General features: G+C 46.6%; 1 protein-coding gene across 1 annotated transcript; it reads left to right on the forward strand.

Annotated features, from left to right (window-relative positions):
* Window positions 1-5,806: 5,806 nt before the first annotated feature.
* Window positions 5,807-8,280, forward strand: LOC141117782 (zinc finger BED domain-containing protein 4-like). Its single transcript, XM_073610813.1, has 3 exons — window positions 5,807-6,182; window positions 6,342-7,723; window positions 7,808-8,280. The coding sequence occupies exons 1-3, from the start codon at window positions 6,016-6,018 to the stop codon at window positions 8,194-8,196; spliced, it is 1,938 nt and encodes a 645-aa protein (XP_073466914.1). The 5' UTR covers window positions 5,807-6,015; the 3' UTR covers window positions 8,197-8,280.
* The last annotated feature ends 7,187 nt before the right edge of the window (window positions 8,281-15,467 follow it).

Consider the following 15,467-nt stretch of genomic DNA (forward strand, 5'->3'; position numbering starts at 1 on the left):
GTTTTTAAATGTAATTTGTGCTTTATATTCAGGCAGAGTGCCAGAGGCTTTTTTTTGGGAGTCCCCAAATCATTTGGAACCCTCCCTCCCCCCAACTGCAAAGTCAGCTGATCCCAATTCTCTATCTATCCTCAATCATCTATCTGCTGACTTTGCCAAACCCAGACACACTATACCCACCTCTTTTGTGGTCAGATGTATGGATGAATTCCCATGTAGTGCAAGGGCCTGCCTGTATACTTTCAAATGGTACTGTTTAAAGTTTTTTTATACTATTATTATCTTGCTAAGTAATAGCAGAATGTCCAAATGTGCTCAAATGTGTACAATGTGTATTTATATATTTGTATTATGACACTTCTTACCTGTCCAGTGGGCTGTCAATAGTGTAACTAAGGAGGGGCTGTTCCAAGTAATACCCATTATTTAGGCATTCATCTCTCAATGAAGTGGAGAGAGTTACCTGTCCAAGAGCTCCCCCCTCACCCCGGACCAGAGGGTTTTTAATTACCGGCTGGCCAGAGCCAGAAGAGTGGTGGATAACACATTTGGAATCATGGCCAGCCGGTTCCGCCTATTTCTGACACCCAGACATATGGCGGAGTATAAACTGAATCATATTATCCTGGCGTGCTGTGTTCTACATAACTTTTTACGTCAACATTCTGCCAACTATGCTGGCTCAGTTGGGCCTGAGGCTGGAATGATAAATGAAACAACCCTGACGGCGCTTGAAAGTGGCCGTCCTGGCTTGCCCCCCCCTGAGTGCCCGTGATGTCCGGCTAAGATACCTTGAGTTCTCTGTGGGTAGGGGGGGGCATCAATATGCCAGACAATGTGTGAAACCTTTATCAAATAAAAAAAGAAAATCTTTGGTGACATTTACTGCTTGTGTTTTGTTTAGCTGACCCTGTCAGAAATGTGGTGAGTCGTGAAAATGGCGTGATTGTGTAACCTTACAAAGCACTGTTGGGTGTTATTTACTAAAGGCAAATACACTTTGCACTACAAGTGCACTTGAAATAACACCCATTGTCACAGAAAACAGCAATTAGAGCACCCCAAAAGCATTGTAGCGTTGAGACAATTATCCACACATTCTTTTTTTTTTTAACAGAAGATTTTATTGAACAAATCAGCATTACAATACAATAAATTAGTACAGTCAATACGATGAGAAAAGTGACAACAGGATCTGCCTTCAATCAAAAGCCACTATTTAGCAGACATGTCAGTTATGCAAACGTCAGAAATTACACCTAGCAATACTTCTCATGGCATTAAAGCGTAATATCCTCTTCAGGTGGAGTAAAGTAGGCAACCAACATGCAGTCAAACCTAGTAGGGATGGCGGGGGGGGGGGACGGGGGAAGAGAGGGGGGGGAAGGGGATCGAGGGAGGGGGAAGGGGATGAGGGGGGGCGAGCATCAGAAAAATAACCATGAGATGTAGGATGTCCTCTAAAATGTTTCACTTCTTGGTTATGGGGATGGGGGTTCAGAATCCCCGGAGGCATCGACCCAAGAGGACCAGATTTTATCAAACTTTCGTGGGCATTGTCTACTTTCATATGTCAGTCTATAAAGAGGAAGTGCCATATTCACCGACCTTCTCCACGAGGCCTGAGTAGGAGGCTCCACCAGTTTCCATTGCAATAAGATTTCACGCCTGGCATAGTATAGTGCAAAGGTTAGACACAATTTACTATATCTATCTCCCTCCACTTCCTCCAAATGACTAAGCAGTAATATCTGAGGGTCAACCGGCAAGTGTGAGCCTATGACCCTGCTCATTGTGGAGGCCACTGCTGACCAGAACGGGTGAAGTTTGGGACAGGACCAGACCATGTGCCAGAAAGTACCCTCCTCCTGCCTACATCTCTGACAGTTGGGATCTCTTTGATGGTAAATGCGCGCCAGTCTCTGTGGGGTGAAATACGCTCTGTGTAGGAACTTAAATTGTATGAACCTATCTTTTGCAGCTATCATGGAGGGAATGTAGGAGATTAAACACTCCTTCCATTCCTCCTCGTTCAAGGAGGGAATATCGACCCTCCACTTTTCCCAGGTTTTGGTTAATTTGGCATCATACTCCACTGTAAGGTACAGATATAGTGTTGAGAGGGGCTTCCCCATCACGCTGGAAGTCAGGAGCCGTTCAATGGAGTCCGGTTCCAGAATGAGGGGGGCAGGGAACTGAGCTTCAAAGGCGTGTTTCAGCTGCCAGTACCTAAATTGGAAGGAGAGCGGAATAGCGAAAGATTGCCTAAGGGCTTGGAAAGACATAAGTCTACCCTCTTTGACTATATGTTTTAATGTGAGAATTCCCTTTTTTGCCCAAAGCGAGGGATCCGGTATGCTGTAAAAATGGGGGAGCATAGGGTTACCCCATAGGGGCATATGGGGTGAGATGAAATTGGGCTTCCTATATATTTTCCTAGCCTCCTGCCATACCTTCACGGTAGTTCGCATCAGTGTTGTCATGGTATGGCTGGCTCTAAGTCCACGGAACGGGAGGTTGCTCAGGGCTGCATAGGAACCCAAAATAGCTGCCTCCAGAGTGACCGCCGGATTCTGTACGGGCTGGGAGAACCACCACCGAATCGTGACCAGAACAGCTGCCCAATAGTAGATTTGAAAGTTCGGTAGGGCCAATCCCCCCCCGAGAGCGGGAGATATAAAATCTGCTTGGCCACCCTGGGTGGCCTCCCAGCCCAGACAAAATGTATCAGCAGACCCTCCAACCTTCGAAAGAAAGTCCCGGGTATGTGTATAGGTGTATTACGGAAGAAGTAGAGATACTTGGGAAGAAAGATCATCTTTAGCAGATTAACTCTGCCAACAGGTGTCAGGGGAAGGGAACGCCAAGCAGCACATCTAGCCGTAAGCTGTGTCATGAGTGGTCGCAGATTGTTATCCATGTAGTCTTGGACTCTGCCGCTAACCTGTATGCCCAAATATTTGAAGTCATCTACCCATTTGAGTTGTGGTTGTGGCACCCTAGGGGTCGAGGGGTGGAGCGGGAAAAGAACCGACTTGTCCCAGTTAATGCGTATCCCCGAGTACCCACTGAATCGGTTAATCAGGTCCAGTGCGGTCTGTAACGAGGACGACGCATCCGCTAAATAGAGCAGAGCATCGTCCGCGTATAACGATAATTTCTCCTCTATTGGACCTACCTGGAGACCCTTCACGCCCGGATCCTTCCTCAGCAATATCGCCAGGGGCTCCATTGCCAGAGCAAATAGACCCGGGGAGAGAGGACACCCCTGTCGCGTGCCGCGAAAGAGTCTAAACTTCCCCGATAAACATCCGTTGGTGCGTATTCTAGCTGAAGGGGCATGATATAACATGCGGAGCCAGTTCGTAAAACCCGTGCCGAACCCGAATCGCGAGAGCACCTCCCATAGGTAACCCCACTCGACGGAGTCAAAAGCCTTCTCCGCGTCGAGTGAGGCCACCACTCCTTTAGTCTCCTCATCCGCTCTATCTATGTGGGTATAAAGGCGTCTGATATTAATGTCAGTTCCCCTTCCGGGCATGAAGCCCGTTTGGTCCCTATGGATAAGGGCCGTAATGACCAAATTAAGCCTGTTGGCCAGCACTTTCGCCAGCACCTTTGCATCGACGTTTAGAAGGGATATGGGGCGATACGAGGAGCATAACGTGGGGTCCTTCCCCGGCTTAGGGATCACCACTATAATTGCTTCGCTCATTGTGTCCGGGAGTTTTTCAAGACGCCCCGACGCAGAGAAGAGGTCCTGTAATTTATCAACAAGTTCTGTTGCGTACTGTTTGTAAAACTCCACTGGGATGCCATCAGGACCCGGTGTTTTTCCTGACTGCATTGATTTAAGTGCCCGGAGTATTTCCAGAGACGTAATTGGGGCGTCGAGCTTGTCGCGGTACGTAGCTGTAAGGGTTGGGATATCAATATCATCTAAGTATGCTCCTAGATCTTCCCTTCTATAGTCTGCCCTGGAACTGTAGAGGGATTCATAGAATTCGGCAAAACAGCCATTTATCCCTTCCGGTGTATGGATCAGCTGTCCCGATAGGTCTTTAATACATGAGATACTCACCCCACCAGCCTGTTCCCTGGAGAGCCAGGCCAGCAGACGGCCTGACCTCTCTCCCTGCTCAAAAATCCACTGAGACTGAGCCAACATTTTCTTCTGGGTGAGAGAGGTACGAAGACGCACCACCTCTCTCGTCATGAGTTGTAGATGCGAATAGTGCACAGGGTCTCGAGTACGAACAAAAAGAGCCTCCGCACTGCCCGCATCCCACTCAGCCTCAGTCAAATCTGCCCTACGCTCTCGTCGGACTCTGGCAATGATGGTCTGGTACCGCCCCCGTGTTGTGGCCTTAAAGGCGTCCCACACTACTGTGGGGTCTGCCGAGCCCACATTTATTGCCCAAAAGCAGAGGTGGGGGACTCGAGTCACATGACTTGACTCGAGTCGGACTCGAGTCACCTGTTTGAGGACTTGCGACTTGCTTGACAAAATTAAATAAATGACTCGACTTGACTTTGACTTGCCACTAATGACTTGCGACTTGACTTTGACTTGGGCTATTTGACTTGCAATGACTTGCAATGACTTGGCACCACCAGTGCTGTGTCTTGGCCTAGGCAAAAGCCGCCCCCCCACAAAAGAAAGCTCCCCCGAGTCCCGGCTTCTGCCCGCACAAATACAGCTTGCCAACATTGTGGGCGGGGATCGCATAGGTGTCCGCGAGCGGCGCTTGCAGTGTTCGCGGCCGCCGCAGACTTTTTTTTTATTTGATGATGACTGTGCACAGTGCTGCAGTCTCTCCTCCTAGGCTGTACAGGTCTCTGTATTCCGTCCGGCCAGGCCGCAGCGCCGCCCCCCTCCTACTGCGGAGTGATCTCTGAGGGAGGGGCTGGGCTTCTGTGCAAGTGTGCAGAGCCAGCAGCGTGAGTCGCAGGCCTCACGGTGGGGGAGGAAGAAGGAACTGGAAGTTGCCCAAGGAGCCAGCCAAGCCTAGCCGACTGACTGAATCTGAGTGGAGTCCAGTCCAGCAGCCATAGAGTAAGTCATGGCAGACTATTATTCTTCTACTGAGGGGGCACTGGAGCAGGGACAGTCACACGACTCAGGGAGGAACTGGTCTGAGAATGGGGGACAGTGCAGTGGTCGTTGCAGCACAGAAGAAAAAGCACAGAGCCCGGAGCTGAGGAGGAGGAAACAGATTTGCAGAAGCTGCAGGTTTGTTTGATGCAGTGCCAAGCAAATGCTTCCTTGCAAACTTTGCAGGGAAGCATTAGCTTGCTTGGCACTGCATCAAACAGACCTGCAGCTTCTGCAAATCTGCACTAGTGATGTAGCAGCTAGCAGGGCCCTGGCCTGTACTGATGATTACAGGACGCAGATATGATTGCAGATGCAATCTATCATCAATATCATTGCACATGCTAAAACTATGAAACCTAGGTAGGTACAAACCTTCTTTCCTTGTTTTCTCCTCCTCCTCGGCTCTGTGCTTTTTTTCTCCTGCTATGCGACGGCCACTGCACTGACCCTCAGTCCCAGACCAGTTCCTCCCTGAGTCCTTCACTAATTAACTATTACTTGTGCGAAGTACAAAGTGCTCAACGTGAATATTACATAAAAATCATATTGCTGAATTAAGTTCTCCATGCGTACTACAAACTCATTAAACAGTCCACATCCAGTGAAAGTTCATGTACTGCAATGCTCCATGCATGCTGAAATCAATGCAAGCTTTAGCACTGGTCACTGTATTGGTGTCACTGGTGCCCAAAAAGTGTCACTATGAGTCACTAATGTAATATTCTAATCTGGAATGATAAACGTGTCACTGTTTTAAACAAGGTTAGGTTAAGACCGTATATATATAATACATTAAAAATAGTTCTGTAAGTACTAGTGTACTAAGCAGCAACACCTTATTTTCTGGCAGTGCCCGGGCCATCCCGACAGCAAACTCTGGATCCACCCCTGACAGATCAACGCACAAGGCAGCTATAATGGAGGGAGCAATTCCAAAAATAATTAAATTTGGATTTAAGGATTATATTTTAGATGTTGGTGAAAAGAAGAGAACGGCGATATGCAAGGTCTGCAACTCAAAAATAAGAGACACGTCCACCACAACATCCAACTTCATCCGTCACTACAAAACCCACAAAGAAAAGTAGGTACAGTAACGTCACGTGTATATATATATATATATATATATATATGCAAATTAGGCCTACATCCCACTTTAGGTGGGAGCAGAGTGTATTGTTGTTCAAATCAATAAATCACATAGCTAACTTTTTTTTCTATCTCTCTTCTGTTTACTCTATAGATATGAAGAGTACATCCATACCAAAGGGACTTTTGATGATACCCAGCCTCAAATCTCACAATTCATCGCACAGGGGACTGTGCAGCTATACCACTGCAACCACCAGCAGCAAAAGGCAATTACAAACTCAATCCTGTCAGACCTCATTCTAAACTGCAACATGCCACTGTCCATCATTGAACATCAAAGCTTTCGTCGCTTTTTGTCAATAGTAGACAACAAATACTCTCCAGTAAGTAGAAGAACAATTACTGGCAAGCTTGACAATCTGGTGGCAGATAGGAAAATGAAGCTGAAAAATGAACTCGAAGTGGTAGATCATCTGTCAGTGACTGTAGATATATGGTCAGACCGCAGGATGAGAGGCTTTCTTGGAGTCACAGTGCACTGGATCAACATTGAGGATGACCGTCTTCAGTTAAAATCACAGTTGCTTGCTTGCAACCGCTTCAAAGGTCCCCATACAGGGGAAAGAATTTGTGAGGAATTTGAGCATATATGTGAAGAGTACAAGATTAAAAAAAAGGTAGACCACATCATCTGTGACAACGCCGCAAACATGAAAAAAGCATTCACTACATGTTTTCCAGGACAGCTAGATGAAGACGATGACCTTGATGATTCAGACATTTGGAATGACCTGTCAGTGGAAGAACAGGAGATGTTTGACAATTATTTGAGTGCAAAAACCCAGACTAGACTTCAATGTTTTGCACACACGCTTCAATTGGTAATAGGTGATGGACTTAAAGAGACTAAATTAGTCAATGCAGCTCTCGCCAAAGCTTCCAGGTTGAGCTCCTTGTTACACACAAGCACCTCTTTCAAGGAAAAATTTGAGGAGGAGTTTGGACAGCGTGGAATCCCTGCCTCTGTTACCACACGCTGGAATTCCACACTGAGGCAATTGAAATCAGTGGTCAGCTGTGACCAGCTGAAACTGACTAGAATGCTTGAAGATGGGGGACACAAAGAGACTGTATTCACAGCTAGAGAGTGGAATCAGATTAAGGAACTCGTGGATGTCCTTCAACCTTTTGGAGAAGCCACAGACCTCTCACAGGGAGAAAAACTTGTGACAATAAGTGCTGTTGTACCCTGTATCCTTTCTCTGAATCACCACTTGGAAAATCATAAAGAGAGCGTGCGCTACCTTGGTGGCTTGATCCGTAGCCTGCAAGAATCACTCCAAAGACGATTCGAAGGGATCTTTGTCAATGTGAGGATGGCAGATGAACAGAATGATGTAGCAACCTTACCCTTCTCTGACCCTCTATACCTAAAAGCTGCTCTGCTGGATCCTTCATTTGGCACCATGTGGTTGACCCATGATGTTTTGGCTACCGAAAATGTCAAGGAGGCTGTGTCTGCGATGATAAAAAGTATGTTATGTTTTTGGTAATAACCCGTTTGCAGTAATAACACCTGAGTGCATTGAGTCACTGTTTTATGCTTGTGTTTTTCAGACTTGATTCTCAAAGAGGACTGCAAGCCCACCCCAACAACCACCGATGAAGACGAGCAAATGCCAGTGGCAGAGTCAGAGAGTCAATCTGGGCTGTTCACAGCATACCGCAAAAAACAGAAGAGAGATTCATGTTCCAGTCCCCAAATACAGCTGAACCAGTATTTAGACATTTGTGATGGACAGAGCTGCCTTCAGTTTTGGGCCATGAACAGGCACATGCTCCCCTCTTTGTTCAGGGTAGCGGTAAGAGTAATGTCAGTCCCTGCATCAAGCGCACCTGTTGAACGTGTGTTTAGCCATGGTGGGGTGATAATGCGACCCCATCGCTCACAACTGAGCGAGAAAGTACTTTCAAATTTAATTTTTTGCAAATGCAATGCATTTTAGGTGGCTATTCTGAGAATAGCCACTTAACATGCATTGCATTTGCAAAAAATAGTATTCTGAGAAGTCAGAATACTATTTTTTGCAAATGCAATGCATTTTAAGTGGCTATTCTAATAACTAAGAAAAAAGGAATAGAAGTAGATAAGCGCTGTTTCCAAGCCTGGTGAATTCAAATGTGTTATTCCCTTAGTGGGAGGGCAGTATGGAGTGGGAAAGATTGTAAAGATATTGCCTATAGTATAGTGAATGTTTATCCCGTGGAATTACTATAAAGGTCCTGGATGTGCATAAGTCAAGTTGGTTGTCTGACTTAATAAAGTGCAGTGTGTGCTCTAAAAAAGATATAACTTAATCCGTATAAATATAATATATCCATATATAAATGAACCCTATTTTTAAATTAAAAATATTTGTGCAAAATTATGTGATCCATAACGTAATCGATAATGTACATATGTAGTGAACAAACAAATATATATAATCAAGTGCTTTCAGTGCTGCTACAAAAAAAAACCCTGGATTCTGATGGATATTCCAATGAGTAAACCTTTCAGTGCGTGCCTTAATCCGTGTTCTAATAGTGATTGATTGCACTCACCAGATCCTAGCAGCACTGAAAGCACTTGATTATATATATTTGTTTGTTCACTTCATATGTACATTATCGATTTACGTTATGGATCACATAATTTTGCACAAATATTTTTAATTTAAAAATAGGGTTCGTTTATATATGGATATATTATATTCATACGGATTAAGTTATATCTTTTTTAGAGCACACACTGCACTTTATTAAGTCAGACAACCAACTTGACTTATGCACATCCAGGACCTTTATAACACATTTGAATTCACCAGGCTTGGAAACAGCGCTATCTACTTCTATTCCTTTTTTCTTATATCTTACTCCACCTAGTGGAAGTAATCGGTAGTGGCAGCAGTTCCAACAACATTCTTTAATTTTTAAATTTTTATTCCATTGCATGCATCCCATTGCGCGGGTGTTTCTCCCTCTTTTTTCTATTCTAATAACTAAGCTCAAAGTTTGAACTTGACACAATGCCAAATTGCCAATATCTGGACACTTGAAGAATGGTGATGGGAATACTATTATTCTCATCACCATTCAAGTGTCCAGATATTGGCATTGTGTCAAGTTCAAACTTTGAGCTTAGTTATTTTCCCCCTCAGCAAGGACTACATTTTTTTCAGGCTTGTTGGCCATTTAATTGCATGAGTGTTCTGCTCCTTGTCTGCTGTTTGGGCATTCAAAGTGTTTCTTTAATATGCCAAGAATAAAGCACTAAGCAGTTTTGTTAATGTTGAAAATAAAACAAAACCTTTCCTGAAAACTGACTTTTAACTCATTTAAAGGATGGAAATGGGGTAGATCAGTATTTTGACTTAATTTGTGACTTGACCAAAATAAATGACTTGACTTGACTTGCTTGCCTTCTAGCAGGGACTCGACTTGGCTTGCTTGCTTTTCGCCACAGTGACTTGGGACTTGCTTATGACTTGAAGGTTAAGACTTGAGACTTGCTTGTGACTTGCACATGTGTGACTTACCCCCATGTCTGCCCAAAAGTCTAGGAGTTCCGTCCTAAATTGGGAATCTACTGCAGTGTCTGAGATCCAAAATCTGGAGAGCCTCCACACCCTTGCCACTGGGCCCAGGGAGAGATCCAAAGACAGCAGCAAGGGTGCGTGATCGGAAATACCCCTAGGGAGAATTTGTATGTCTGTGACCCGTGGGAGTACCTGGCTCCCTGCAAAGACCAAGTCTATACGGGAGAAAGTTCTGTGAGAGGCCGAGTGGCATGTGTATGCCCTGGTCTGGGGGTGACGCCACCTCCAAACATCCGTCAAGCCATAGGTATCTGCCCACTCAGCCAACCCAGAGCAATGATGTCCCGCAGGAGTTAGCCTGTCAAAATCCGGGTCAGGGACCAGGTTAAAATCACCGAGTATAACAGTATTGTCAGATGCAAAATCGGCTATACTGCTAGTGATCTGGTTGAGCACCCCCAAGGAAGCCGGGGGAGGCAAATACAAGCCCACAATGGTCCACGTTAAAGAGTATATTTTGGCATGCATAATGACATACCGACCATCAGGGTCGAGGGCCAAATCCAAGAGCCGGAAGGGGAGTGACTTCAACACCAAAGTAGTAACACCCCTAGAGAAAGAGGAGTGCGTGGAATGATAGTGGTGGCCCACCCAAGGTTTTTTAAGAGCCATAACCCTACGTCCTGTTAGGTGTGTTTCCTGGAGTACACATATATGCGGGTTATAAGATTTAATAAATTGGAACACCAGGGAGCGCTTGACTGGGGAGTTTAGTCCCCTGGTGTTCCAGGAGATAAAGGAGACCCAAAACAAACACATCCGGAAACAATGCAATGCTGATGAGTTAAATTTTTTTGGTATGAACATCAAACAAAAACAAATACACCCAACTAAAAACAGATAAAGGATACCAATATCCAAAGTAAATGAAACAAGCCCCGTTAGGGGAACTTTCTTCTCCCCACCCCCCACCCCACCCAACCCCCCAAAACTGAGGCGGGTATCAATCCCAAACTTATTCAGCTCGCCGGCTGCAATGGGGGGGTCCGTGGAAGAGGCAAGCCCACCCCCCGAGACTTCACGCGGGGGGGGGGAAGCAGCATTTCAGGCGGCCCTACACAAGTGAGATCTCCGCTTGTAATGCAGCAGGCTGTGAGGACGTGGAAAGTCAGACATAAGGAAGTATCCGGTAATGCGACCTCACAGTAGTTTCGATCCATCTTATAGTAAAAGATACAAAACAAAGACTCCAACGCTCCTCGTGGAGGCAAACAGATGCAGTGGAACTTCTTTTCCAACAGTCTCCTGGCCAAGTTCTTTGGCAGGGGCACTAACTTAGCATTTCCCTGATAAGGATAACCAGTGCTCCCCCCACAGATCTGCACACTCCATGGAATGAACCGGGCATAACCTGTGCAACATAACAAAATCATCCATGTGGTAGTTCGTGTGATAACTCAGGCCCAGATCTGAGCTGTGGAGAGGGACCAATGGATAAAAAGGGGTCAGAGAGCACATACCAGAAAAACCATTAGCGATTCTGTGGCAACGTGTCCAGCCAGGCAGAGGCCTCTCTCGGTGTGGTAAAAAAGCGAGTTGTCTCACCGTCTTGAACTCTCAGGCGGGCAGGGAAGAGCACACTGTAACGGATGTTGCGTGATCGCAACGCCGCTTTAACCTGGTCAAAAGATTTCCTAAGCTTCTGGGTCTCGACCGAGTAGTCGGGGAAGAACATCATCCTGGTATTCTGAAATCTGAGGTCCCCCACAGATCTAGAGGCACGGAGAACTTCATCCCTGTCTCTGAAGTTAAGGAGACGGAGAATGAAGGTGCGGGGAGGGGATCCAGGAGGTCCCGGCCTCGGCGGGATGCGATGCGCCCTTTCAACCGCGTAGTAAGGTGACCATCGGGCATCGGGCAGGAGGTCACGCAGCAGACCCTCTATGAAAGAGGTAGGATTATTCCCCTCCGCCCCCTCCGGTAGACCAACAATGCGGAGATTATTGCGCCGATTCCTGTTCTCCGCGTCTTCAGCTCTATATTCAAGGGCCTTTACCTTGGTCTGAAGCGTATGGAGTGATGCTTCATGTTCCGCAATGGAGTCTTCGGTGGTACTCAGCCTTTGCTCTGTTTCAGTGACTCGAGACCTGATTTTGTCAATATCTTGGCGGATAAGACCCATGTCCAACTGGACGGCTTCAATCTTTGTTGTTAACGTAGATTGACAAGTAGCAATAGCCGCCATGACGTCAGCCAGCCAGGGGGGGTGAGAGTCATCCGACTCCATAATGTTCTTCCGCGAGGCTCTGCGGGGACTGCACGTATTAGGAGTCTCTGGGGGAGGGGAGGTGGGTGTCTGAGGTGAGTCCGACTGTGGCGGAAAGGCCAGCCTCTTACCCCCTTTGTTGTACTTTACGCTGGAGTTCCTGCGCCTCATTCAGGCGCCTGGGGCCTATATCTGGGTATTGGTCAGTAAGTGGGTGTGGGGGCCCTCCCGCTGGGTCCGGGGTAGTCAGGTAAAGGGTATGGTGTAGCGTGTGGCCCAGCAACAGCCCCCCCCCCACCTGGAACTGTATAGAGGATCCACTCACCACAGGCTGACAGGGGGTCTCTGGTTCAGCCGCTCTCCTGCACAAAGAAGGTGTCAGGGGTGGAAGTGCCCAGGGGTTCCCCCACTGTCCAGGCAGCTGTCCCCAACCTTTTCAGGGACACTTCCTCCAGGCCATGGGGTTCGGGTCCCCCCTGCGCCGGTCCGGCGGCTCCGGATGTCCAGGAAAGGCCGCGGTCTCGGCCTAGTAAAACGTGGGGGTAATCAAGGTCTTCAGGCCCCAAGCGCAACTTAATACAGGTCCAGGGACATCTCTACCGGCTCCATCCGAGGTCCCCAACAGCCGATGGTCCTCCCCAGCAGCTTCGAGCGCCGAGAGGAGGTCCCGGTCCGCGGCGCGGCCCGCCAGGAAAGGCCGCGGCTTCGGCCTAGTCCTCCGAGGTAGGCCCGGAGCGTCAGCGGGATGCCGATCGCGGCTCTGGGATAGCCAATTCTCCTCTCCCCACAGCAGACAGGTCCCCCCAGCTCTCCCTCGGTCAGCAGGGGTGAAAAAATAGGGTGATTAGTGCCGATGGATCCGGATTAAAGTTATCGGATCTGCGGAGCTCCCTTCAAAAGCCGCCGCTCAGCACGCCATCTTAGCCACGCCCCCATCCACACATTCTTGATTAACAATCTTTTTAATACCTGCACAATCACATGTGCATTTTGACAAGGTTTTTAAAACAAACCAACATGTTTGTTGTATAACAATTTTTAGGGTGGCATTAGAAAAAGTAGAAATGTCCTTTTAACATAAAACTGGCATGTTTAAAACCAACAAGAAAGACACAAATCTTGAACTTACAAAGTTCACATTTGGTAGAACTTGAAGGCAATATCAGACATGAGTATTTAGGAACTGTGTTTGATATTGCGTTCAGATGGGGTGAAGTCACCCCAGGAAAAGCCAAATTTTGAAGATGCACACCAATTTACGAATGTCAACATGTGCTATCTGCCATCACGGGGGATCAAGGGACATGTTTTGGGGGAGCAACCCCTTCCTCTCAGCTACTTTATTATTGAGGAAGGGGTTGCACCCACAAAACGCATCCATTGATCTCCCGTGATGGAAGATAGCACATGTTGGCACACTATGTGCATCTTCAAAATTTGGCTTTTCTACAATTTGTTAAATAGTTTTAAAAGTGTAGTACACCATAAAAGAAAGGGCTTTGTAGGGGTTTTAAACTCTCCCCAAAACATCAATGATGTTCTTATTTTTTTGAATAACATCATTGATGTTTTTTGTGATGTTTTCAAATGCAACATTACACCCCATGATCTCCCCAATCAGGATCTGGGCACTTTCCGAGGTGAAAGGATCAGGATCCACAACATCACGATCACCTAAAAAGAGAGAAACCAAAAAAAAAAGCCGGCATCCATCTCTTACCTGAGCCTGTGGTTGCAGTCACTCACCTGTTGTGGTGACTAGTTCCATCACGTGTTCCTCCTCCTGCTCTTTTTGTGTTGGGGGTATTTCCCCTTCTTCAAGAGGTGGGGGGTCTCTGGTCTCCTCGGATGAGGGGTGTCCTCCGAGTCTTTTATCCCCTATGTGAAAAAAAAGGTATACTTAGCACACAGATATTTGATGGCAGAACTAGAAATATGCAACATTGCTTGGAAGTGGGGTACAATTGTCTATTTTGGCTGAGTTCCAAGATGTAGAATTTTTAGTGTCCTTTGTCAAGCTTGAATACTTACCTGTTTTCTACAAGCTTCACAGATGGAGACACCCCTATAGTATAAACTGAAGCACCTGTGTGGGCCCCCCTAATAAAAAGGGTGTTCTTGTGTCCCACACAAGTGCTCCAGCATCCAGATGTGTAAACAGCTGCTGAGTGTCCTTTCCTTACACAGAATCTAGTTGGCATTTCATTCTAGTAACAAACCCATCTACACAACCAAATTCATTTCATACAAGTAGGCCCTAAAAAATGTGGTGAAATGCATATGGCAAAAACAATGTTGTTTTATAGGCTGAAAGAAAAATGTTTGATATGAACAAATAATGTGCCCATGAACATTAAAGTTGCCATTTTAAACTGTACAACAGTTCCTAAAAGCACATGGAGCAGCACGAACGTAATAAAGACAAAAAGAATAGGAACACTGGACAACTACTTACTTTTTTGCAGCACTCTCTGGATCTTTCAGTACTGCTTGTGTTCTCTTAATTTCAGGTCCGACCACCACTTCCTGAGCTGATCTTTCGATCGACATACCCCAAAATTCCAGTGCAGACTTTTGACCACTTTCGCCATGATCTTGGCCTTTCAGACATTGGGGTTGGGGTAAGGTCCATACTTCCCGTCATAGTCGGCCCTCTTCAGGATGTCCAACATCTCCCCAAAGGACATATTTGAGGCCTTAAATCTTCACCTTCTGGATCCAGACAATTCCGGCTCTGGGCTTTCCTCCCCCTCCTCCTCGTTGATATAATTAGCACCCACCTGCTGTGTCTCCACCATGTGCTCTTCCACCACTGTGCCGAATGAAAAGGGGCGGGGAATAGACTAGAAAGAATGTCAGGGGCGGGCGGAGTTACACGCATTCGCAATGTGTATAAAGCGTAACACACGTGCGTAGTACGTACGATCTGTGAGCGGAGGAAGGAGTATCGGAGGCGCCGATCGTGATAACGAAGGTAAGAGCCAAACTTGGGCATATACTGCTTCTAGATTGAGGCCTATATTGTAACAAGATTAGGAGAGTTTGGCCTGACATTAGGGTTTGTCTTGTGTTGTGTCCTGCAGTGAAAATGGATATCTTGAAAGATAACGACTTTATGGCAATCTTCATTGATATTTTCAGGGACCTGCCTTGTCTGTGGCAGATAAACCACCCACATTATAAGAACCAAACAAAGAGGAAGGCAGCACTGGATCAATTGCTGGAATTTGTGAAGACGGTGATCCCCATGGCAGACATCACCTATTTGAAGATCCTAATTGGTGGCCTGAGCAGCACTTATCTAAGGGAGCACAAGAAGGTCCAGGATTCCCAGAGATCCGGAGCACTAGATGACATCTATGTCCCCAGGCTGTGGTACTATGACAGGCTGCATTTTCTGGCAGGCCAGACTGAACCCAGGTCATCACTCTCC

The sequence above is a fragment of the Aquarana catesbeiana genome, linkage group LG13, assembly GCF_042186555.1.
Source record: "Aquarana catesbeiana isolate 2022-GZ linkage group LG13, ASM4218655v1, whole genome shotgun sequence".
Taxonomy (NCBI): domain Eukaryota; kingdom Metazoa; phylum Chordata; class Amphibia; order Anura; family Ranidae; genus Aquarana; species Aquarana catesbeiana.

Excerpts from the sequence above, each read along its gene's own strand:
- LOC141117782 (XM_073610813.1), top strand. The coding sequence starts at position 6,016 with ATGGAGGGAGCAATTCCAAAAATAATTAAATTTGGATTTAAGGATTAT. Across the intron at positions 6,183-6,341 it reads TACAAAACCCACAAAGAAAA|ATATGAAGAGTACATCCATA; the intron begins GTAGGTACAGTA and ends TTTACTCTATAG. Across the intron at positions 7,724-7,807 it reads TGTGTCTGCGATGATAAAAA|ACTTGATTCTCAAAGAGGAC; the intron begins GTATGTTATGTT and ends TGTGTTTTTCAG.